The sequence below is a fragment of the Rhineura floridana genome, chromosome 1 (genome assembly GCF_030035675.1).
Source record: "Rhineura floridana isolate rRhiFlo1 chromosome 1, rRhiFlo1.hap2, whole genome shotgun sequence".
NCBI lineage: Eukaryota > Metazoa > Chordata > Lepidosauria > Squamata > Rhineuridae > Rhineura > Rhineura floridana.
In genome coordinates this window covers 110,788,642-110,812,844 of record NC_084480.1, presented here as the reverse complement: position 1 = coordinate 110,812,844, position 24,203 = coordinate 110,788,642, and the positions used below count along the sequence as shown (strand labels likewise).

Genomic DNA, 24,203 nt, shown 5'->3' with positions numbered 1-24,203 from the left:
AGCACTGGCAGAAGCCATCAAAGGAACTAAACCCAGCAGACACCGGAATGAAGGGGGGGGGGAGATTCCATCCAGGAACCCCTGGGAATAGAAATTCACAGTAAGAATTTCCGTTTTGCCCCCCAGTGGTTGCAGGCAGGTATTCCACAGCTTGTGGCATAATAGTAGTAATTTCCCATGGCCAGATTCCAGAAGCAGGTGGTCATGTTTTACAGAACCTTCCTCCCAAATATGGCATTCACATTCAATACCCAAGAGGCTAACTAAGGAGCTTCAATTCACGTATGACCAGAGGCTCAAAGTGCAGCCCCATGAGCACAGAAAGTACACAATTCAAGTTCCACATAGGAAAGCAACAGACCATGATGTTCTGCTGGCTCACCCCCGTAGGAAGCGCTGAAACAATGGATGCACCAACAAGGAGAAATCACCCCACTGCTAAGTCCAATAGATCCAGCCACACCACTGGATATTCACCCAACTGATGCTCCATTGTACCTCGCTCGTAGTCAACACATACTGTGTCAGCCTAGATTCCAGGTAGGTCCCCTAGTTGGCACTGTGGCAACGATCTTTTTGGCTGGAATTACCAGGCTAACTCCTTCCAGCCGCCACTGGGGGAACAACCAGCAACTCAGTGCTTTGTGTAGATCCTGCCTGATCAGAATCTGCAGACTGTGCAACTCTGCAATCTGTTCCTGAATGGATAGATTGCACTTGTAACAGGGGGCATGAGGGAAAATGAGTTCAGTTCACCAAATGCTAAGAGGACACCAGCATCCCCTGTAGCTTTGCTAGTTTCATCATGTTTAACGACTCTGACAATATCATTCTCCCTCAGATCTTGTCCACATACTTCTGGGTGAAGCATATCTGAACCGATGAAAATCAAACTGCACCCCGAGATACGCTATGTTCTCTGTGGGTTGGAGAGTGCTCTTCTCCAGGCTCATTGTGAATTCATGTTGACTGAGGCAAGACAAAGTGGCCTGTACATCCTTCTGCACTTTTTCCTTGAAGAGGTCATGATGAGGATATCGTCAATATATAAGTGAACCTGCAACCACTAGAGCCTTGATGACCTGGGGGCAAAGGTGAGCCTGAACAGAAGTGTTTTGTGTTGATGAAGGTGACTGTCATAGCAGAATCTTGTGGGGTTTTTTGTGTTTTTGGTGGATAAGATTATGGAGATAAGGCTCTGACAAGCCTATAGACGCCATCCAGTTGCCTCAATTGATGGCTTTTGAGATAGATTTCAGGATCTCCATTTTGAGCCATTTGTACACTATCCATCTGTTCAGCTAGTTGAGGTCCAAGTGGCCCAGATATCTTCAGAACCATAACAAAGATAGAGAGGACCCAGTGGTTCCATTCTGAGTCTGGAACCAGTTCCATGGCTGGGATGTTCAACAGATGATCAATAGCCTTGTAGAGGCTGAAGCTCATCTGGCCTTTGGGAGCATGGGATCACTATAAACTTCTCCGCTGGACCCTTGGAAAGCTCCAATGGGTAGTCTGAGGGAACTGTTTCTACCACCCACTTGCTGGTTGCTGCTTTGAGGCATTCGTGCACAAAATGAAGTAGTCTGCTCCCTATGGCCCTCTGAAAGGTCACACTGTGGCGTCAAGAGGTTTGCTCCTTTTTGGCTCCTTTCCGGAACTTGGAGGTGGAGGGATAGGTGAAGGCCAACTGGGATCAGGAGGTGGTTGATCTGCCCCAACATGATTTGTATCCTCCAGAAGAAAGCTGTCAGTTGTAAGTCTGAAATTCTGAAATGGCTGAAATTCCCCATTGGGAGGGACTTTTGTTTGGCCCCCATTTCAATGAGTACTTTATCAAGGAATTCCCCAAAAAGTCTGCTTTCCCTGAATGACAAATTGGCTGAGCAACTTTGGGATCTGGGATCCACGTCCCAATGGCGCAGGCAGAAGTTATGGTGAGCCACGGTGCTGGCCCCCATAGCCCTGGCATTGAACTGCATGGCATCCCAAGCTGAGTTTGCCCAGAATACCGCTGCAAGTAAAATCTGTTTCAGTCCACCCTTGACATGCTGGGAAAGTCCTCCATTAGATAATTCCTTTGCCCACAGCATATTTGCACAAGCAAACCCCAAAGTAGCTCCTGAAGCTCTGAACACAGCTGCCTTCACCTTAAAGTCCCTATGCAAGGCTGCTTGCATCCATTTGTCACATGTATCTTTTCGGGCCCCTCCCCTTCTGTGAGAAGAACCAGAGGAGAGTGCAGCAAATGGTGTATCCAGGGCTGGAGTCTTCAGGTGTTCCATAACCCTGTGGGCAAAGAAGTAGTGTTTGCTGACTAACTTGTGCACAGGTTCGTGCTTGTTTCGTGTTGTTCATTTTGCTTTCCACAATGTGTGAAATGAATCTGGAAAAGGAAACATGACTAACCTGTGTTCATCATGTGGGAAAGCGTTCTTTGAGTGCTTAGAAACAGATGATTAGGTTGCATCAAGCTCTTTGGGCTGCTCCTTTGGTAACTACAGAATCCTTCTGGCTTTGGCTAGCAAGGCTGGAAAATATTCTGACTGAAACAGCCCACCCCCACAGGTGTAGTTTGTGCTTCCAGACTTCTTTTGAAAGCACTCCCTATCCTCTGAGGAGGGGGAATGCTCTGAATTCGACAGGAGCCTCAAGGCAGTGGTCACTTTCCTTCTGTGTTTTCTCTTGCTCCCCTTATGCCTTCTGGGGGTGAAGAAGGGAAATGCCATTTGCTCTTTGGTCTTGTGCTTTGTCCCTTTTCTATGGCCTCGCTTTGAGATGGTTTGAGGGGATGGAGATGACAATGAGGGAGTGGGGGAGAAAGAGAAGGAAGAACTGGCAGAAGAGGGAGAAGGACCCCCTTTTTATGCCCAGTTTTGTGGGGCTGTTTGTGTTTTCTTGCTTTGTCCATGCATAGTTGGGGGGCACGATTGGGGAGTACAGGGACCTGCTATCTGTGAGGACCCTACCCCTTGCACGTCCCTGGCCACCAGCCCCTTGGTCCACTGAAATAATCTGGGCAATTCCTCTTCAATTAATCAATCAATATAACTACAATAATTCAATATATTCAGTCCATCTAAACTACATCAAAAATTTAAAAACACCAACTTTCTGCTAACAATAAAGATAATTCTCACCTCCAAAAATATGTGGGAATGAAAAGCACATTGTTACAGCTGAAAATTGAAATTCTTGCTGAGATAGACTGCAAAAGTAACCAGTAACATCTTACCCCAGCATAATTTTGGCATAAACTTCTTTGTTAGTTCTTGAAATCTCTCTCAGAGAGGTTATTTCTGCATCAAACCAGAATCCTCTCTCTTCTGGACTTTCTACATTGTAGTTAACCATCACCACATCACCCACACATAATTCATTCCACTTCAAAATAGTTCTTGCTCGTGGTCGAAGATTGCTGACAGACATTTCTACAATGCCACTCTCCGGATACCTTAAAGAAACAAACAAACCAAAAGTTAGAAGAGTATCTACCACATCGTCAAAACAGATTAAAGGAAATACAGTATTTAGGTTGGATCCAATTGTGCCCTTTCATTCACCGAATGGCTTTTAATGCAGCAGAAGCCTCTGTTAATGGAAGAAGAGATTCCCACTTGAGGCCCTCATGCCACCTGCAACACTGTTCTGGAGCATCCCCCAACCTTCCAGAACAGATGGGGATGCACAGAGCCTACATTGGGAAATCACTGAAAATTGTTTCTCCTCCTCCTCTGCTTGTGGAAGGATCTGCTGGATCAAAATCCCTTCCACAAACCTAAGGGTCCAACTGGAACCACCCCTACAAGCAATATTGAAAATCACAATTAGCATTTCTTTGATTATATCTTATCAAATCCTGTGCCAGTAATTTTTGAGGATTTATTTTCAATGGTGGCATATGCCACGACCCAGGAAACCACACTAGAAGTATGATTGTAAGTATGTTAACTTACAATTACCACTAAGTCCAATAGGACTTGTGCTCTACTTAACATGCTTAGGTCAACTCCCCATCATGTATGATTAACTGCTTGGAATACAGGGAAGTTTAAAGGGCAATCTGTAATATGGCATAGAGTAGACTGTTGGCAAGACTCAAGTCACAAATGGTGGCATTTGGTCACACCTATAAGGAGTCTCTGCACTGTGGTCACACACCCACAGGTGAATCATGGGATATGCATATTGCCCTTTATTGACTCTAACCATTACTCCTTTCTATAAATATGTTTTGGGCCTTCATAATGTGTCTCTGAACAACAGATAGATAATTCTGATTAATTCTCCTATTTCAAATTATTTGAAAAAGCACTAGAATCACTCCAATCCTAAATATATTTACTCTGGAATACATCTTAGCAATTTCAATTGCATTTCTAATTAAATCCTTTCAATTACAGCCTAAGAACCTCAATTCTGGATCAGTCTACATTTGAATCTTATTGATACTAAAATGTACAGGAGTAACATCAGTTGAAGGCCTCAAGAGACAACAAATTTTACAAATAAGGTTTTCAGCAAAAAAATACAGTTATGGACTAATACAAAAAGACTTTAGATACACAAAATGTTCGCAATGTGCCCAGTGAGATTTTTAACAATGAAAAAAAACACCACATTGTGTATCACAAATACCTTTCAAAATGTCTCATAGTTTGAAAAGCTACTTTACACACAGCATGGGGACTTTGTGTTCAAAGACCCTCAAGTTAATGCATTTGGTTACATAGTTCTTCAGATTTTGCCCGCTGTTGTCTTGCCCAAACCCGTTGAAGGCAGACACAGACACAAAGGTGTGCTTTTCTTTAATAGGTTTAATGGAAAATTTCAGTTCAGAGCACTTCATGAATCAACTTACAGGTTACAACAGGATTCAGCTAAGACATTGCAGCAATTAGACACACCACTTTACAACCCTTAAGTAAGTGTGGGCAGGTTCATTCTACTTGTGTGAGAAAGGTGTCATGGATCTGTTGGTCTAATACACTGATCTAATACACGGTGGCAAACGTACTGTAAAAAGGCTGAGAGGTGAAGACATGGCAATGCAAGATACAGAAACGCCAAGTACAAGTGCAGACACAGGTGCAGGTCCAAGTAAAATTGAAAGTGAGGAAAAATGGAAATAGATAATGTTAGAAGGTCAGAAAGAAAAACGAAAGGTCAACCACCTCAGAGATTCACATTTAATGTTACACAACAGAATAATGAAACAGATAAATATCCAGTAGAATGGGAAAAAGAAGGACCAATAGATAAAGAAACAATGGATCTCATGTGGAAATTTTGTATTGAGGAATGAAATATAAATGTATTATCAAATAAAAGTGAACAAAAATGACTCTGTAAAACCTGTGTGAATAAAGAAATAAAGAAATAAAGAAACAAGAACTGAATTGAAAAATGTAAATAGAAACTGTAAGAAAACAAACCATGTACTGATATGTATTGTAATGAAAAGTTAATATTGTAGAAATGTAATAATGAACAATGAAGTTTTGTAATCTGTGAGTCTCAGGTGGGGGCTGTTGGTCAGTGAAGCAGGCTGTGAGACTCACAGACAGGGTTTTTAGCAAAGAGAGTGAAACCTGAAGCAGAAGGATTAAGCTGTGAGAACAGAGCGCCAGGTTTGCCAAGGTCAGCAGCTGGCTGGGAAGCCTGATAAGGTGGGATGCTTGGAAAAGCTCAGTGTGGGGGAAAAGCTGTCTGTGAAGAGAACTGTGTCTAATGTCTTTGCCTAGTAAAGACTCTTACAAGAAACTTGCCTGGCCTGGCTTATTCCTGTTCTATGCGACTCTTGGATTCATTCCATCCTTGTATGATCTATACACGCACACGCCAACAGGATCATGCAAGCACTCTTCCTCAGTGGGACCCCGAGGCAAGGGTGGCAGGGACACTTCATCGAGGTCCTCCTCCTCAAGAGAAGGGGTGTATGGCAGCAAAAGTGGGGACAGCAAGGAAGAGGGGAGCAGGGAAGGTGAAGAGGCAGCCTCTTGATCAGGCAGTGCCTCATCAGTTATGACTGGAGTTACGAGGGCGGAGCTGCCACTGTGAGTGGCACTGAAGCCTTTGGCCTCAATCCCCTCTGAATACAAATCACTTCGGCCTTCCCACAAGTCCCATTACGTTTCCTCCTCTTATTCTTCATCGCTCCGAGACCATTCCATGGGACTCATAACAATCATTTTCAAATTTCATTTACCTCTGGAGTTAAGAGGAGAGTAAAATCATTTTTGAAAATCCAACTCCACACCCCAAAGGCCAGACAAATGAAAGGAGCACCATTTTGAGAATGCAGGAGGCAGTCTGTCCCTCCCCTACTCTCCATATTGTAAACCACATAAAAGTATTCCTTATGAGTGCTTCTATTTCTAATTATTATCATAAGCTGCAAAAAAGCAAGTATAACAAACACTCCTAAAATAAATGGCATTTCCCCAATTTAATCATGAATACATTCAGGAACATTCTTTTGCCCAAGGAATGTTTTTTGTCTTGGCCAGCTTGCCAGCCTCCAATAGAAGGCTTTTTACAAGCCTAATTGCAGCAGGAGAGACATGCAACAAGGGGTAACAAGAGAATGCTGTGAGTCAGATGGAGAGACCCCAGGGGTCATATCCACTCCCCAGGCTAGCAGTTCCTTATCCATTGAAGTACAATGTCTATACATTAAAAGGGAAGTTCTTGAAAAGAGAAATCCAACAAGAGATCGTACAAGAGAGATGGATAGGCATTTTTCACTAGTAAATACAAGTGTATAAAATGGGTGGGGAACCTCCAGTCATGGGCCTTATTAGGCCCACCAAGGGTCCCAATTTTGTCTGCGGTGCCATTTTCCCCAAACCACCTGCCCCACACCTGACATCACATGTGACATCAAGTGAGAGGTAGATAGAGACATGCAGAACTGGGAACCTTAAAAGTTCACTCCCAATTGTACCTTGTCAAGGGAGGGCGTACTATCACTGCCAACCAGTTGATTGGCAACAAGAGCAAGCCAGCTACTATCGGCTGTGCTACTGAATTCCCCATGGGGAACTCCATAGCCAGCTGAACCATGCAAAAGGCAGAGCTTAAAGTAAGCAACTATCAGCTGATAGACATCTCTGGGATCAACTTCAGTACTGACTTCCCCATGGGTAACTCAAGCCCTTTTAAAGACCTCAGCAGGGCTCTTTGCAGGCCTCTTGCTCCTTGGCAAGAACCCTGCTCACTGTTTTGAAATGCCAATGATCAGCTGACTGACAGCACTTCAAAGTGTGCCAACCATTGTCAGGACTTCAAAGTGCCTCATCATCTGACGTCATGATGCCCATCTGTCAAATTTGGCCTACAAGGAGTAGGGGAGAAAAGGATCAAGCCCACCAATCAGAACCAATTCCCCACCCCAGTATAAAAAAAAATGAGGTTTTAAAAAAAAAACATTACATTTTGAGCCACTAAAATAGAAATTCACTCAAAACATAAGCTAGTTTAATTTCATCAGTCTTGCAGGTTGCCAAAGACCCAGCAATCAAGAGTGCAAATATATATGAAGAGCACCAATCTCTTACAAGCAATTTCAAAAGTTGTAGTGTAAAACCAAAAGGTGCAATCCATTCAAAGTATGAAATTTTATAACTGCAATTCTTAGTTTTCAAAACTACTAGTCTAAATAGGGGCACAGAATGGATTTATCAGAGGCGTATCTCATATAAGGGTGCTGGTTTTCTGAGGACCTAAGTACCATTTATTTATGTAACCTTAAAGTTGACAATGAGGACATTGAACTTGTCAAGGATTATCAATATCTGGGCACAGTCATCAAAATGGAGACAATAGTCAAGAAATCAGAAGAAGGCTAGGACTGGGGAGGGCAGCTATGAGAGAACTAGAAAAGGTCCTCAAATACAAAGATGTATCACTGAACACTAAAGTCAGGATCATGCAGACCATGGTATTCCCGATCTCTATGTATGGAGGTGAAAGTTGGACAGTGAAAAAAGTGGATAAGAGAAAAATCAACTCATTTGAAATGTGGTGTTGGAGGAGAGCTTTGTGCATACCATGGACTGCAAAAAAGACAAATAATTGGGTGTTAGAACAAATTAAACCAGAACTATCACTAGAAGCTAAAATGATGAAACTGAGGTTACCATACTTTGGACACATCGTGAGAAGACATAATTCACTAGAAAAGACATTAATGCTGGGGAAAACAGAAGGGAGTAGAAAAAGAGGAAGTCCAAACAAGAGGTGGATTGATTCCATACAGGAAGCCACAGACCTGAACTTCCAAGATCTGAACAGAGTGGTTCATGACAGATGCTCTTGGAGATCACTGATTCATAGGGTCGCCGTAAGTCGTAATCGACTTGAAGGCACACAACAACAACAACAACAACAACAACAAAGTACCCAACCTTAAGTACTTTGAAAATCAGAGCCTAGGATTGCAAATGTTTGCATTTTTCATGCCTTTTTTAAATTATGGGGGGAAAGCATGTTACTGAAGGAATAATGTTAATTAAGGAAAGGGAGCCCTGCATCTCACTGGCAATCAAGTTCATCATAAAAATCACCAACATCGGGAAGGAAAAAAAGAGTCCATTAGTTTTACAAAGAAACATTTCACTTTTTCTTGTTCTATTAGCATGGTGAAAGGTACACAACACAACACTATTTACACAGTCATAACTTAAAGTACCGTATATTCCGGCATATAAGACGACTGGGCGTATAAGACGACCCCCAACTTTTCCAGTTAAAATATAGAGTTTGGGATATACTCGCCGTATAAGACTACCCCTGCTTATGACATGCAGGTACTTAGCAGGAAAACTGTCACTTATAAACTTATAAATATTAATATTTGGATTGTCCAGTTGTTTTGTTTTTGTGCCTAGGGATTACCACCAAAAACTGGGGAAAGATGTGAGAAATCTTTTTTTTAAAAGCAACATTAAATGCCTAGACTCTAGTTTCCAACACTATGGAGTATTTATTGATTGATTAAGAGAATTTATATCCTGCCCTTTTGCTGTTAAAAACAGAGCTCAGCACAGCTTACAAATATAGTAAAAACAATTAAAATACACAATCAGAGAAAAACAAGCCAAAATGTTAGGAAAAGGAGTCTTTCACACCACATGCTCAGTTCTAAATACTGTTGCAGCAAGTTTTACAAGTTCCTCCAGTATTCCACTGGTGCAGGCACTCAGACATTCAAAGTACTGTATGTTTCTTAGGTTTTATAAAAGCAGAGCTTTGCTTAACTCAAAATTTCTTCTCCCTTTGATAACCACATCTACACAGGTTCCACCTCCATACTCAAAATGAAACTGAGCCTGGAAGTGTACAACAACCCCACACATACCTTGCTAATTCGATTATCAATGCCAGGATGTCTGTCTTATCGACTACTCTCCTGCTCCCCCCCCCCACACACACACACCGGGCATCATGAAAGACCCAGTCCTGGGCTCAGAAAGAAAATAAATATCTGGTCCTCTTCAAAGTATTGATAAGCCTCTTGTTTTAATTGGAATAATAATTATAAATTCTTGTTCTTATCACTAATGGGAGTTAATTATCTTGCATATGCTGCTGTTGCTTCTATGGCTGTAACGGAGTGAGGTTAAAGATAAGTGAAATGCAAATAGGAAAAAAAAATACAGAAGGCAGTAACACTTTCCTAAATGTAATACCATACCAACCACAACAAGATTCCTATAAGGCAAAAAACTAAGCATCTCACAACCAGTCAGGATTCCTAACCAAAAACCAAAAATATGATAAATGAAGAAATATTTATATAAGCATAACTATCAAATATATTTATTATTTACACAAACTGTAAAGATATTTATAGTGCAATCCTAAATTTATTTATTCAGAAGCAAGTCCCAGCGTATTCAATGGGGCTTACTCAAACAGGGACAGAAATGCAACCTCAAGTGATAAGCAACTTCATTCACACAACCCAAAATTCCGAATCATGCCACTTTACACTGTTTTGCAACTGTTTATACTTGTTTTTATGGTTATTGGATTTTAAATGGCTTTATTTCTTGTTGTGAGCTGCCTTGGTTTCCAACCCTACCTCACAGAGGTGTTGGAAAGACTCCATACACACACGCACACACTGCAGATGTATAAATACATACAGCCCATATAATAGTTTATTGTCAAACCAATTGGTCATTGCAGAAAAATCAGTATTAGTTTTTTAAAAATCAGTATTAGTTTCCTACAGAATAAAAACTGCAATACCTAAGTAAGCCCTGCCTACTTGCTTTAAAATAGGACTGGGGGGGGGGGCAGAAAGAGAACACAAACACAATTCTTTTTCACATTCACTCCAAAGTCCCATTGATTTTCAGCACATTCATAATCATGTCTACTCAAAAGTAATTCCTACTGAATTCAATAGGATTTACTCTGGACATATGGGATTAGCACTGCTTTTACCCCCAAAAGCAACTATTGGGAAGGTTTTCAAAACACTGCCCAGGATCTGACTCCTACACACAACAGGGGGAAAAACTGAAATGTATATACCTACCCAATTTATGAGATTTTCAGATAAACAGGAGGGGAAACCACCATTTTCTGGCCTCGCAATGAGGTTTTGCAGACACTGCCACCAAACAAACACTTCACTGATTGGCTGAAATCCTGAACGGGCGGGGTTAAAGCTACGAAGTGCTATACAGTAGTTTAAAAAAAGATTTAACGGGGGAGGTGCCTGACGTTTTTATATATATCTCGAGAACCGCACCACCTAGAAACTTAATTTTTTTTTTTAAAGAAAGCTGAGAATCCGGGCCACCTAAGGGGCTAGCCGGGCACCTGGTGGCATGCTTAGAATCCGGGTAAAACCCAGCTATCCGGGCAACATGGCAACCCTAATAAGACGACACCCGGCGTATAAGACGACCCCCGACTTTGGAGAAGATTTTCCAGGGTTAAAAAGTCGTCTTATATGCCGGAATATACAGTACAAATTATTCTTTGCAATGTATTCATATAAATGCTTCAGTTTAAAAAACCCAAAGTAGTGCTGCACAGTAGAGCAGCATCTATGGTAACTCGACCAACTAGACTAATTTACAGAAAAAGAAATACACAAAATTAACACAGGCCTGTTTGGAGCATACTGTAAAAAGGAAAGATTTGTTTCCTTCTTTTGTAAAAAACTGAGATTCAAAAGATTTGAAAGGCACCTGCACATCTTCAACACAAAGCTAGAACTCAAACAGTATTGCACGTTCACAGTTCGGAATATTTCCAGAACATCAGCCTATAAGCACTGGGTGATATCAAATGTCAATCACATTTGGAGCAAACGTACTGAAATCAATGGACTTCAGTTTCTTAAACCCATATATTTCAACAGATCTCTCTGAGTGTGACTAATGTCAGATATCACCAACTTTAACCATTTAATAATACACCTCTAAATACAGAATTTAAACTACAGCAGAGCAATGCAGAATTCACAGCTAGAGGATCTAAACTTTAGTAGGGCAGGGCAGCACTGCAGTACATGAAACAGGGCAAAATGAGATAAAGAAACAAAAGGAGATTCTCATTTCATTTTCATGAAAGATAGAAAGACAAACGAGGGAGCCCAAAATGAAGAAAGCCCATTATTTTCTAATCTAATGTACTGCTCTTATATAGTTTAATCATTAGCATAATCTTAGCATAATAGTAAACCAACAATGTACTTTTCAGTTACATTCATATTGTAAACCTATACATATACCAGCTCTGCCTGGTTAACCTGAATAAGTAATGGATGCAATTCACATCCTATTAAAACGAATGGCAAATTTCTAATTTATTTTAATAGACTGTGATTGCAATCTGATACATTTGAAACAATAACTTGAGTCAATTAATAGTTTTTAGAAAACTACAAGAATCAAAATTATTTTAATACAAAAGCATACCTAATAAAGACTTAATCATTTTAAAGAAAAACTAAAAGAGAAAGCCTATACAAATATAGCACAAAATAGATGCTTGATTCTGTGGAAGCTTAACCCTACCAAACCTGCTTCTAATTTTAAATATTAATGCTAGCATATAGCAGAACTCTCATGTGATCTTCCATCTCTATGGAAACCTTTCTTAGCAATGGGTTGCCCATGAAGACAGACTCCCAGTTTTCCTTGACCACAGGCTGTATTTGTACATTCCTAGAATGTGATTCAGACAAAAGTGTTAACCCTACATGAGCACATAACAAATATATCTGGTATCTTAAGGCTGATTAGAAAATCATTTCATCCTTTTCTCATCACTCTCTGTTTTGCACGTAAAATTAGTCCATTTAATTCACTCACTGGAACCCCAACTGAAACTTACAATACCTGTTCCAGATTCAATTTATTTCCCTTCCCTTGAGCTATATACTGGTCATTTAATGCCAAAAGATTAAACACGGGCAGCCTGATCAAGCAAGCACAATTTGTGTTCAGAAAAGGATTGCATGCCCAAATTCCCATCCAGATGTGCTCCTACAGACAAATGATGCTATGCAAAAGGGGTCAGGGGCACCGTATCCAGCACATAGGCATGGTTGATGCTGTCAGTTCTAAAAAGATCTTCTGTCAGGGTAGGGGAAGTCCTAATTCATACACGCATACACACACACAGCTGATTAGTAATGTCAAAGCTGAAAGTGCAAACCATCTGTCATGTACACCATGCCATTTATGGAATCTACTGCTGTACATAAGGATCTTTTTCCTTAGGCCAATGCCTCCAAATTCGAACATCGCCATTCCCTTGTCATGATCAGATCACTTCCCATTGAGATTTAGACATTCAGTGACTTTTCAGTACTGGTTTTGACCTATAAAGCCTTGCATGGCTCGGGACTCTGATACCTCATGGACTGCCTTTCCCCATAAGAACCTACCCACACCTTGAGCAAAATATGAGGTAGCCCTTTCGTATGGTAGCCCCAATTGTGAAATGCCCTCACTAAAGAAGCTCACCTAGAGCTGGCTTTGACATCTTTCCAATGCCAGGCAAAAGATATTTATTCCCTCTGGCATTTGGGCAACACTGATAATTAAGCTTTAGGTGGTGGTAGGTGTTCGTCCTGTGTGGAGGGGGTAGATATTTTGTGTTGTTTAGGTGATTTTTTATTTTTGATGAACACTTATATGTTATATTTGTGTTGCTTGATTGATCCACTTATGTATAAATGTATTTTTATTACTGTAAACTGCAACTGGACATCCTTGGATTTTAAAACGATATATAAATATAAAAAAGCAAACTAATTTTGGCAGAAGCATATAAATTCAATTCTGACAGGTAGACTATATTCACTAGCTGTAAACCACCATTTGCATCATCACTTTTAACTATGATTACAAATGGTGGATTGAAACTGGTTAGTGAAAACACCAACAGATATGTAACAGTAACCATGGTTAGGAGATTGAGAAGTAGTATGTCTGCCTAACACCACTGTCCTGAAACACATGTTATAGTTCAGCTACATAAGATTCCCCTTCCACCCCTCAGAATCTGAAATTTCACTGTGGATTCTTTGAGTGACCACCCTAAACATCTTAATACAAATGCCTCCAAAATACCACAATGGCATATATATAATGGCAAAAGCTCTATAACTGCCACCTTGGTAACAGCATTTGTATGTTAGTTAATACAATAAAAACCTCTGTTTGGTTAATCACAATTAAGTTCATATATATATATATATATAAAAGGTGAGACATGAGTAACACTTTTCTCCCTGTGTTAGTAAAATGACTATAGTATGATTGCAGTTATTTGTTGTTGCACAAATTACCTGGAAGCCAGTTGTCTATAGAAATGAAGATCATAATCCATCCACAGCGACAGCAAGCTACAATGATGGCATTGCACTTGGATATACAGTACCCCTGGTGTGGTGGAAAACTTGAAAGTTAAAAGGTACTGAAAAAGAATAGGCCCCTCTGCAAATTGGAGGTACTTTGTGTGTTGCAGTTCAATAGAAAAACAGAATTTTATATCTATACATGAAATCTAAACTCCATTCTCAAGATAGGAAAGAGCATCTGCATCTGGACTTTCTTGGGTCTTTCATATGAAGAAGTTTACATCTCAAGAGTCAAGGATCTATTGAAGTCTTCTGTTCTCCTCTAGCATGTTAAAGTACTAAGAATAAGAGCTCAGATGAACCTGAGATACCAAAACCTTCTCAGTTGCTCCTTTACTCTCCTCTGCAGCATCTTCTTCCCAGGGAGGAAGTGTACAAGGGCAGTACAGACCTTCAACCTTGGGTCCCAGATGCTGTTGGACTACAACTCCCATTGTCCTTGGCCATTGGCTAAGCTGGCTGGATTTGATAGGCATTATAGTCTGACAATATCTGGGGACCCAAGGTTGAAGAACAGTGGTTTAAAGCATCAATAATTCTGATGCAGTGCATAGGTGCAGAATTTCCTGGATGCATATCATCCAGTGGAAGATCTGGAGGAGGACTGTTGCTAGAGAGAACACCACCAGCAGTATTTAGAAAGAAACCAAGCTGTAATTTTGGTCCTCTTGAGTCCTTCTAAACTACCATATATTTGACCACTAAAACTTCATTGACAAAGGGCAACCGCTCTATGCTGACCTTGCTCTCTGGAAGAAGAACTAGGCTGATTGTTAAAACATAATAGTACTACCACATCCTTTCAATCACAATCAGCATTATGACATGCAACATTTGTTGCTTAGCTATGTCAAGGGCATTAGCCTGAAACACATGACTTTTCTTGTCATCTGGAATGTGATCAAGATGTTATGAGTTTATCCCATAGAAAACAGACATAGGAAAACTGTAGAACAAAAGTTTCTAAAATAAAATTGAAATCTAGATTCCCTCTACATTAGTCAGGAATAGATGCAGAACCTAACACCCCTTCCCTTGGAACGCATCAGCAAGTGAGTTGGTAGCCAAATGGTTAAAAAGGAAATAACGACCCCTTTGCTAATACTGTTTTCCAGGTACTGAGACATGGATTATCATTTGTTCCATTAATTTTTAGTTGTTAAAAGAATAGCCAGTCACAATTTTAGAACTGGGTCATTCACGTGAGGAACTGTTCGCTATATTTCAAATCCTAGATATTGGCCCATTCTCCACACTTATTCCGTATGACAGTGACAGAAAGGTACGACTGGGATCCCCTACAACATTTCCACTGAAGTCTCCAAGGTTCTGTCTGACAATGTTGAACCTGAGGTATCAGAATTCTAGTGTGACCAAAAGTCAGGGGTGCATGAAAGTGAGTATCTCTGTCCCCAGAGAGACCATGGAGTTATGGCAAGCAAGAAGCCCTGGAAAGGATCCTGCAACAATGATAAAAAGTGGTGAGGTACTGAAGTTGTTGGTTTCAGCCCTGATGTTAAAAACTGCTGTAGATACTGAGAGTGAAGAGAAGTTGCAAAGGGGGTAGGATCACTATTGATGCCATGCTTGGACACTGAGCACTATCAACACCAAGGTCAGAATCAATGCCATCGTAAGTGCCACAGCACATCTTGGGATCAACATGAATGAATGAGTCCTCAAATCAGTTATTAGTTAAAACCCAAATGCTAGTCTTTGACAGAACTAAATGTCCAGATGGCACCAGTCTGAGAGAAGTGTACAAACTGTGGAAAGCAATGAAATCTAAACAAAGCTTGAGGGAAAGGCAGAAGACAGTTATAACCCATGGGTCTATCAGGATTGTATCACAAAGAATAGTCCCAGTCATGCAAATAATGGTCTCTATCACAGCTCTAGAAACCAATCAGCTTACTAGTCTAGGCCAATCACAATCCGTATCCATGCTTCCTGGCACTGAAATAGGGGCCTGTCTTGGTACTTGCAGCTCATAGATCCATAGGTTTGTCAGCAAAGTAGCTGCCAGCCCTCACCCCCCCCAAATGACCAAAATTATATTACAAAGTTATTGTAATACACTTGCCTAGCAAACTGCAAGCAAGGCAAGAATCTACTTAGTGCACTTCAAGGTGGCAAATCAAGCAATCTGCCCATCCACTGTAGGGACTTTCCCTCCACAAGTGTAGCACTTTCAAAAACACATCTGTTGTGTTACAGGCTCATTGAGATCTGAAGGGAAAGACCCCTCCCAAAAAAACAAAAATAAGAATCATACCCACCTATACTAAAACAAAACAAAACAGAAGCTCTGGATACAAAGAAGGTGTAAAATACCAAACCAATTACAGGAAAAAACCACACAAATGACATTGCCTGGACTGTTGTTAATGTGGTAATAAAAAAAAAAAACTTGAGTGGGAAGCTGTTCACCCTAAGTCTCAAGGAATGCAATGGTACAAACGTTTTAAGGTAGGGGATGGGGCAAAAGCTCCTAGGCTAGACCTCTCAAATGTTCTCAGAGTTGACTGAACACAGTTACAGATCTCATATGTAAGATTATGAAGAAAAAACTCAAACAAGTCATTCTTAACTGAAGAAATCAAAAGAAAAATTTAAGCGGGAAAGCAGAGGATGAAAAACGTATTTGTAAATGCACTGAAAAGAAGAGGGGAAAATGGGAATTGACCTAATACGTGCATGCAAGTAGTCAAGACACTCTAAAGGCTCAGATAATACTGCATTAGTAAATAGTCATTTGGATTTGTTTATACATGTATTTGAATTTTTAATAATTTTATATCATCAAATGAAACTGTATAAGCATGCAGACGCAAAAATAAACAACGCATTATGAGCTGGATTTAAAGTTGCCCTCCCATGAATGGAAGAGTTGGTTCACCAAAGTACTCTGTTCCTGTAGAGGTGCCTGCTGGAGGCAAGGGAGATTATTTTTGCCGATTCCCCTTCTACAGTGTGTTTGGAAGGTCCTCAGTCCTCAAAAGCACCTTTTCAGGCAGCTGCAGGGTGAAAATGCCTCCCCCTTCTTTCAGCAGAAGTGTCCCATGAGCTGAGTTTCACTCATGGGAACTCTAGATCAAAACCATTAACATTAATGCCACTTTTAGATTTTTATTTCCTAAAAAGTAAAATGTCTGAATCTAATATTTTATGGAATCACAATGTGAATATGTAATTAAAACTGAATAAACTAATCTGCTGCAATGTGGTATGCACTGATGTAACAGTTTTAAAATAGCTACTTGAGGCATGCCCGAGGGCTTGCATGTTCCCATGAGAGTTCTAACTTTTTTCTTTGAACAGCAGACTTTCATTCTATATTACAAGTGGCTTTTCAAACTCTTATTTGTTTCAAAAATGGTTTACCATGTGACATGGTGGGATGCTCTTCAAGTAACACATCAACATTCCATTGGATAGACAAAACTATCATGCATACACTGCCTTGCTAAAGTAATCAGATCCCTGACAAATGCTCTCATATTATTGAATTACAAATGGTACACTTGTTCTGTATCATATTTTATTTTGAAACACTGAAACTGAAAATCAATTACTGTAAGATGACATTGGTTTTATGTTTGGAAATGTTTGTAAGATGACAGAAATTGCCCTATCGAGGACACAATTAACTTAACATTGGCGTCCACCTGTGAACCATTAAAGTTGCTGTCGCGTTGTCAGGATAAAACCCCCACTGCTGAAGGATCATTGGTCAGGCTGTGGAGATGAAGGAAAATGAAGACCAAAGAGCATTCTACAGAAGTGAGAGATAATGTAATACAAATGCATAGGTTAGGAAAATATAATATCCAAGTGTTTGGATATCCCAGTGAGCACAGTGGGATCAATAATCAGGAAGTGAAAGTTGCATCACACCACCCAGGCACTGCCAAGAAAAGGCCGTCCCTCAAAACTCAGCTCTCAAACAAGGAGGAGACTTGTGAGAGAAGCCACAGAGAGGCCAACAATCACTTTGAAGGAGCAACAGAGTTCAGTGGCTAGGAGTGGAATAATGGTGCACCAGTCAACCATATCAAGAGCTCTGCATAACACTGGCCTGTACAGGAGGGTGGCAAGAAAGAAGCTGTTACCTAAAACATACCATCTGAAAGCACGTCTGGAGTTTGTCAGAAAGCATTGGAGTGCCCCAGCTGCAATGTGGGAAAAGGTTTTGTGGTCAGATAAGACCAAGATAGGGTTTTTTGGCCAAAACTCAACTCGCTATGTGTGGTGCAAACCTAACATTGTCCATGCCTCGTGACACACCATCCATACAGTGAAGTATGGTGGTGGCAGCATCATGCTATGGGAATGCTTCTCATCAGCAGGGACTAGGCATCTTATTAAAATCGAAGGAAGACTGGATGGAGCAAAATACAGGGAAATACTGCAAGAGAATCTGCTTCAGTCCACTAAAAAACTGAAGCTTGGGAACAAATCCACTTTTCAGCAGGACAATGATCTTTCAAGCACAAGGCCAAAGCAACACTGGAGTGGCTCAAAAACAAAAAGGTGAATGTCCTACAGTGGCCCAGTCAAAGTCCTGATCTCAATCCCATTGAGAATCTGTGGTGCTCTTTGAAAATTGCGGTCCACAAGCGATGTCCAACCAACCTGAATGACCTGGAGCGAATCTACCGTGAAGAATGGGCCAAAATGCCTCCGACACTGTGTGTAAAGCTGGTACATACCTACCCCAAAAGACTTAAAGCTGTTATTGCAGCAAAAGGTGGCTCTACCAAATATTAATGTGGGGGGGTTGAATACTTATGCAAGCAACATGTTTCAGTTTTTTACAGTTCTTACAAATATTTCCCAACATAAAACCAATGTCACCTTACAATAATTGATTTTGAGTTTCAGTGTTTCAAAATAAAATATCATACAGAACCAAATTACAATGTACCATTTGTAATTCAATAACATGAGAGCATTGGTCAGGGATCTGATTGATTTTGCAAGGCACTGTATACTGGAAGCACAAGGGTGGTCCAGACCCACTATAGCTGTGATTGCATATCATACTAAACCACAGTTTAAAGCAGTTTCTTCAACTTTGGGTCCCCAGATGTTGTTGGGACTACAACTCCCATGATGCCTTGATGAGTGGCTAAGCTGTCTGGGGATGATGGGCATTTTAGTCCAAGAACATCCGGCGACTCAAGGTTGAAGAACAGTTGTTTAGGCAACATGCATGAGCAAGAATGAGCTGCAGCCTTGGACTCATGCATTCTCCTCCTCCCACATAGCCAAGAGGAGGAATTTAGAAGCTTTCACTTCCACTTTTCATTAAGCACAGCTTACCATGTCATCCAGACCTGGAATTATGATTAATCTCAACAAAGATGAGTTTAACAAGCCAACTTCAGTAATTATGGGTGAGATCCAACATAACATTTGTACAAGCAATTTAAGTCAACATTGCTGCATAAGTGGTAGTGCACAAGCTTGATGGTCACCAACTACAATAACAGCAATTGCACTAGGGGTTGTGCAACACACGCCACAAGCACAAGACGCACATTGGATCTGGCTATTGTGCTTCGCAAAGAATGAGGCTCTCACTACTGGAATGGTTGCTGCACAAGTAGGCTGCCACAATTACATATTATCATGTGGTTTGAAGTTGGGTTGTTTAAAACTAACCACAATGAAAGTTAACCAGAGCCTGTCAGTCCAGATAACATGACAAACCAGTTAAGCAAAAGAAGAAGTAAAATCTTCTAACTTCTCCCAGTTACACAGTAAGCAGGTCACACTAAACTAAGGTTTAACATGATGTGCAAAAGTGACCTATTCAGTCTATGCAAAATGTACCACCTGAAAATGAACTTTGCATTTTAAGATTACATCCCCTATAATCAGTATGCAATACTACACAATTCAGCTTCAACAGACTCTTTTCACCTAGTACAAAATTAATTCCTGTCTTTGCTAATTTAAAAAGACTGCCATGTTTCTCTTTACTTCTACTCTCTGCCTACCCAGGAACTTGTGCATTTTTTTAAGGTTCAGGACAGATCTGTAGCATAAAAGCTCTCTTTAGTGAGAAACCAATATTTTTTAATTGATACAGCAAACAATTAGCATGCATGTTTGGTCAGGAAATGTATGAATTTTAAGTGACAAACTTGATTTAAATCAATATACTTTAACGTCAGTTGGACACATTCTGTCCTTCAAACATTTATCTTTTCTCCCTAAATTTAATACATTCCATGACTAGCTTGGGAATCTACAGCAGTCATAAAACTACCACAAAAGCACTGAAAAGTAAAAATACACTTTACAGTGTAATCCTATGCCTGTTTATGCTGACGTAAACCCCACTGTATTCAACAGACCTTATTCCAGGTATAGGACTGTAGCCTGAAAATTTGAACACCATATAATTTTACATCAGATTATTTTTAAGGGGTTTGTACTTATTATCTGAAAATATTCAAACAGGCCACACCTGACAAAGTGTTTTCTTAAGCAGGTTAAGAAAGTAGCGCTTGAACAGACTTTTTCTCCACACAAGCAGTCTAGTCAGATGCTACTTTCTTAACTCAGGAAAAAAAGACTCAAATTACTTGTACACATCTTGCCCCATCCTCTTACCATACATAGGAAAAAAATTCCAACTCAGGTAATACTAAATTTAACTTATTTCCACACTAAACCGAGTGTCTATTACTAAATACAGAGATCTGATTTCATAGGGTACCCTGTTATATCTGTATTAGGTTAACTGCAGAAAAATACCTATTGATTTAATATTTTAATGATCACAATGGCTATATAAATAGATTAACAAGAACAGATCCTTAGGCACTGAGATCTCAGCACAGGAGCACCCACCTACTGCAAATATTGGACTATTATATGTTACATTTTTATAATACAAACAATAACATACTTATTTTCAACATTTTTTCTCCCTCTTAACACCACAAAACAGCTCTCATGCCATTTATTAATAGAATTTCATGTAGAATTTAGCAACAAAATGGAAATTAATTATTTCACAACAAAATCAATTTATCTAATGGTATGAGATCCTGCTCTGATTGAAGTTTTGTCTTGGATTTTAACAGAAACATGACCAAGACCACACAGTTACTATGGCATTATGAATCAGTGTAAGCAAGGATGAAGAAGTGGAAGCCAAATCTCTCTTTTTCTCACTCACTCACAAATACATAAAAACACACGCACAGCACCAGATAAAGCACATACCTCCAGTTTGCCAACTAAGAGCCACGATTTGTGTGTATATAGAGTATTGGCAGTGGATATGGGATTTGGTGTTTATCCTATTTTGCAGGATAAGGGTAAGCCCCCATTACGGCTGTCCCCTGTAAAAGTAGATTCTGCACAGACCTAGAATATTAACCTACTTCCTTGAAACTAAGCCCTCTACATCACTAAGCAAACAGTAAGCTCAACTGTCTCTTCAAAAATGCTTTCTATCATAAATGTTAATAAGGTTAAGTAAATAGTGTACTGACAAGACTGTATTACTATATATTTCTTGATTGCTCGATATTAAACCTATTTAGTTTTATTTGGTAATTCTAGATTATTGTTTTTTTTTAAAAGTTATGCATTGATTACACTCTATACAATAATCTTATACAACAAAATATGACTGCAAGCCTAATTTATGGTTTCACTTCCTGTGGAGAGTGGGGTTTCTGAAAGGAAAGAATTACAGTCTGTATTTCATCCAAACTCCCAAAATAAATCATGTCACCCCTAGAAAATGCACTGTACCAAACAGAAATGTTTTGTGGCTTTTTAAATACCGTTTCTTTGAACTTGAAATGTGAACTTGTTTTCTTAAGAATCTCAATTTCTTGTGGAAATTCTTAACCTATACCAACCATATAAACATGGTGTCCTTATAATAATATCAGGAGCACTTACTCATCATACTTGATATGATAAACAGTGTCTTCATCAGTGTCCATATAATCTGAATAAGATGTAGAAGGTGCATTGTCCAAATTATTTGTATTTTCTCTAGAGTGATCTTGGCTTAAGTTTCCATTAGTCCTTTTGTAATTACTGCCACTCTTTCCTTGAGCTTTCCCATTTTTATGTCCTTTTGTTGCTCGAGTTACATTTTCTATGTGAGCTTCAAACCAGGATCCAATAGTGACATCTCGGGCATCCACCAATTCATTTATCTAAAAAAAATTGACATTTAGTGAGTGTTATGTTGAAAAAGTACGTAATAAATAATTATATGGACATTCTGAGCTAATTGTATTCTCACCCATAATGCAACTGCATTAGTTAAGTGCATTTTATCTTCACATTCTTAAAACTAAATAGAATATTGTACATTTTGTCAGAAAATCATTTTAAAACAAGTAAACAAACTACAGATTTAATGTAAATGAAGTAGCTCCTGTTCTACATCACTTTCCTCTCCACAGAACTATTCACAATCACAAAGGTTGTGGAAGCTTTCTAGCATTTAGTGTCTCTTACTTTCACTGCAGACTTTCTAAAATTTCACTACATTCTACACAATCACACTTTCTCTACATATTTCCTTCTCCAAAATGACACTGGAATCCTTTAACTCTCAAAACTGTTCTTTCCTCGTCCACTTACACACCATCTTCCAATGAAAACATTTAACACTGCCAATGAGAACTGGTTTATTTATTTTGCATATAATCTCTCTAAATGTACAGAACACAATGTAGCCTTCCCACAGTATCACTTTTGACACAATAAATGAAGTTACTCATTTGTTGTATGGAATCCAGATGTACTGTTCCTAAGAAACAGTTTGGGAGAATTAAAATCACATCTCCTAGTACTCACAGTGCAATATGTTACCTCTTGGAAATGCTATTTTTACCCAAATTAGCACTCCTACTACAACTGATTGGGCAGTTTAGATTTTGGTTGCAAAAAAAGGTCACAGGGGAATATTGACCAGTACCTGCATCATCGCTACCGATTCATGAAACAACTCCCTCTGCTTGTGTTGCTTGGCAACTCTGCCTACCTTCTAACCATTACCAACCCCTCATACTCTGTCAACCCCCACTCCCCCCTTAGACCAGGGGTGTAGAACCTTTTTGACTCCCACCCCATGGGCCAACCTTGGGCTCCACCCCATGGGCCTTTGTGATGATACATGATTGGCAGGTAGGTTGCCTCACCCACCTGTTAAAATCCTAATAGCAAAGTTTGAAAGAGGGAGTGCAAAACCCACCCCACACTGATCAACCTGTTGCAATCCTCCCACTGTTCTTCCATTGCTTCCCCCCCCCATGTCAGAGATACAAAGAAGAAGGGCAGGGAGTATCACAAAACTCTTTGCAATCCTCCCCTCCCCCATGTCACCCTCAGTAGCAGAGGGTGAGGAAGAGGGAAATAGTGGGCAGCAAAGCAGGATGGTTGCTGGGGACCTGCCCCGGCCTGACTCTTCCTCTGCAACTCACCTGGCCTGCCATCCTCCATCTCCCTCTTCCATGCCCTCCGACACTGCTTAGGCTGTAACAGCATCATCAGTGTGATGATGGCAATGGTGGCAGCAGCAGAACAGGATGGTTCTGGGAGGTTCCTGTCCTGTCCTTACTGTCCTCTGTGGCTCGCCTGGGCACTTCTGCTTTCCCACTCCTCGCCTTTCAGCTCTGCTGCAATGGCCCAGCAGCTCTCAGAAAACTGTCATCGCACTGTAGTTCACAGTGTCATCTGTCACTGGCCAAGTGCACTACACTGTGATAACAATCTTTTGCAAATACAGATATAGGAAGACATATCTGGAAACATCCCTATACTTGTCCTAATGAAGTAGTCACAATCCACTGCACACGTATGTATTTATATCTAACTATATTTATTTATTTATAGTTGTATCGAGTAAGCCAGTGTGGTGCAGTGGTTAGAGTGTTGGACTACGACTTGGGAGACCAGGGTTCGAATCCCCACATAGCCATGAAGTTCACTGGGTGACCTTGGGCCAGTCACTGCTCTCAGCCTCAGAGGAAGGCAACAGTAAAACCACCTCTGAATACCGCTTACCATGAAAACCCTGTTCATAGGGTCACCATAAGTCGGAATCAACTTGAAGGCAGCCCATTTCCATTTCATAGTTACTTCTATGTGTATTTCTAAACAATGAGCCTACTCCCACAGTAAGTAGTTTGAAAAGGGAGCGCAACACAGAATATTGCAGTATTTTCAATCTTACTGTTTCCTAGGTCAGCACTTCCATAAAACTATCGTTATCAGGTCTTTAGACTATTCCAAAAATGATTAACTTCATACAAATTAATGT

At 40.2% G+C, this 24,203-nt stretch overlaps 1 protein-coding gene across 1 annotated transcript in view; it reads right to left on the bottom strand.

Annotated features, from left to right (window-relative positions):
- Positions 1-24,203, bottom strand: part of UHRF2 (ubiquitin like with PHD and ring finger domains 2) — a 97,371-nt gene that overhangs the window by 40,411 nt on the left and 32,757 nt on the right. Inside the window, exons 3-4 of the mRNA XM_061629521.1 lie at positions 21,827-22,089; positions 3,236-3,454 (exon numbers count right to left, since the gene is read on the bottom strand). Coding sequence (XP_061485505.1) covers positions 3,236-3,454; positions 21,827-22,089 — 482 coding nt within the window. The remainder of the gene's footprint in view (positions 1-3,235; positions 3,455-21,826; positions 22,090-24,203) is intronic.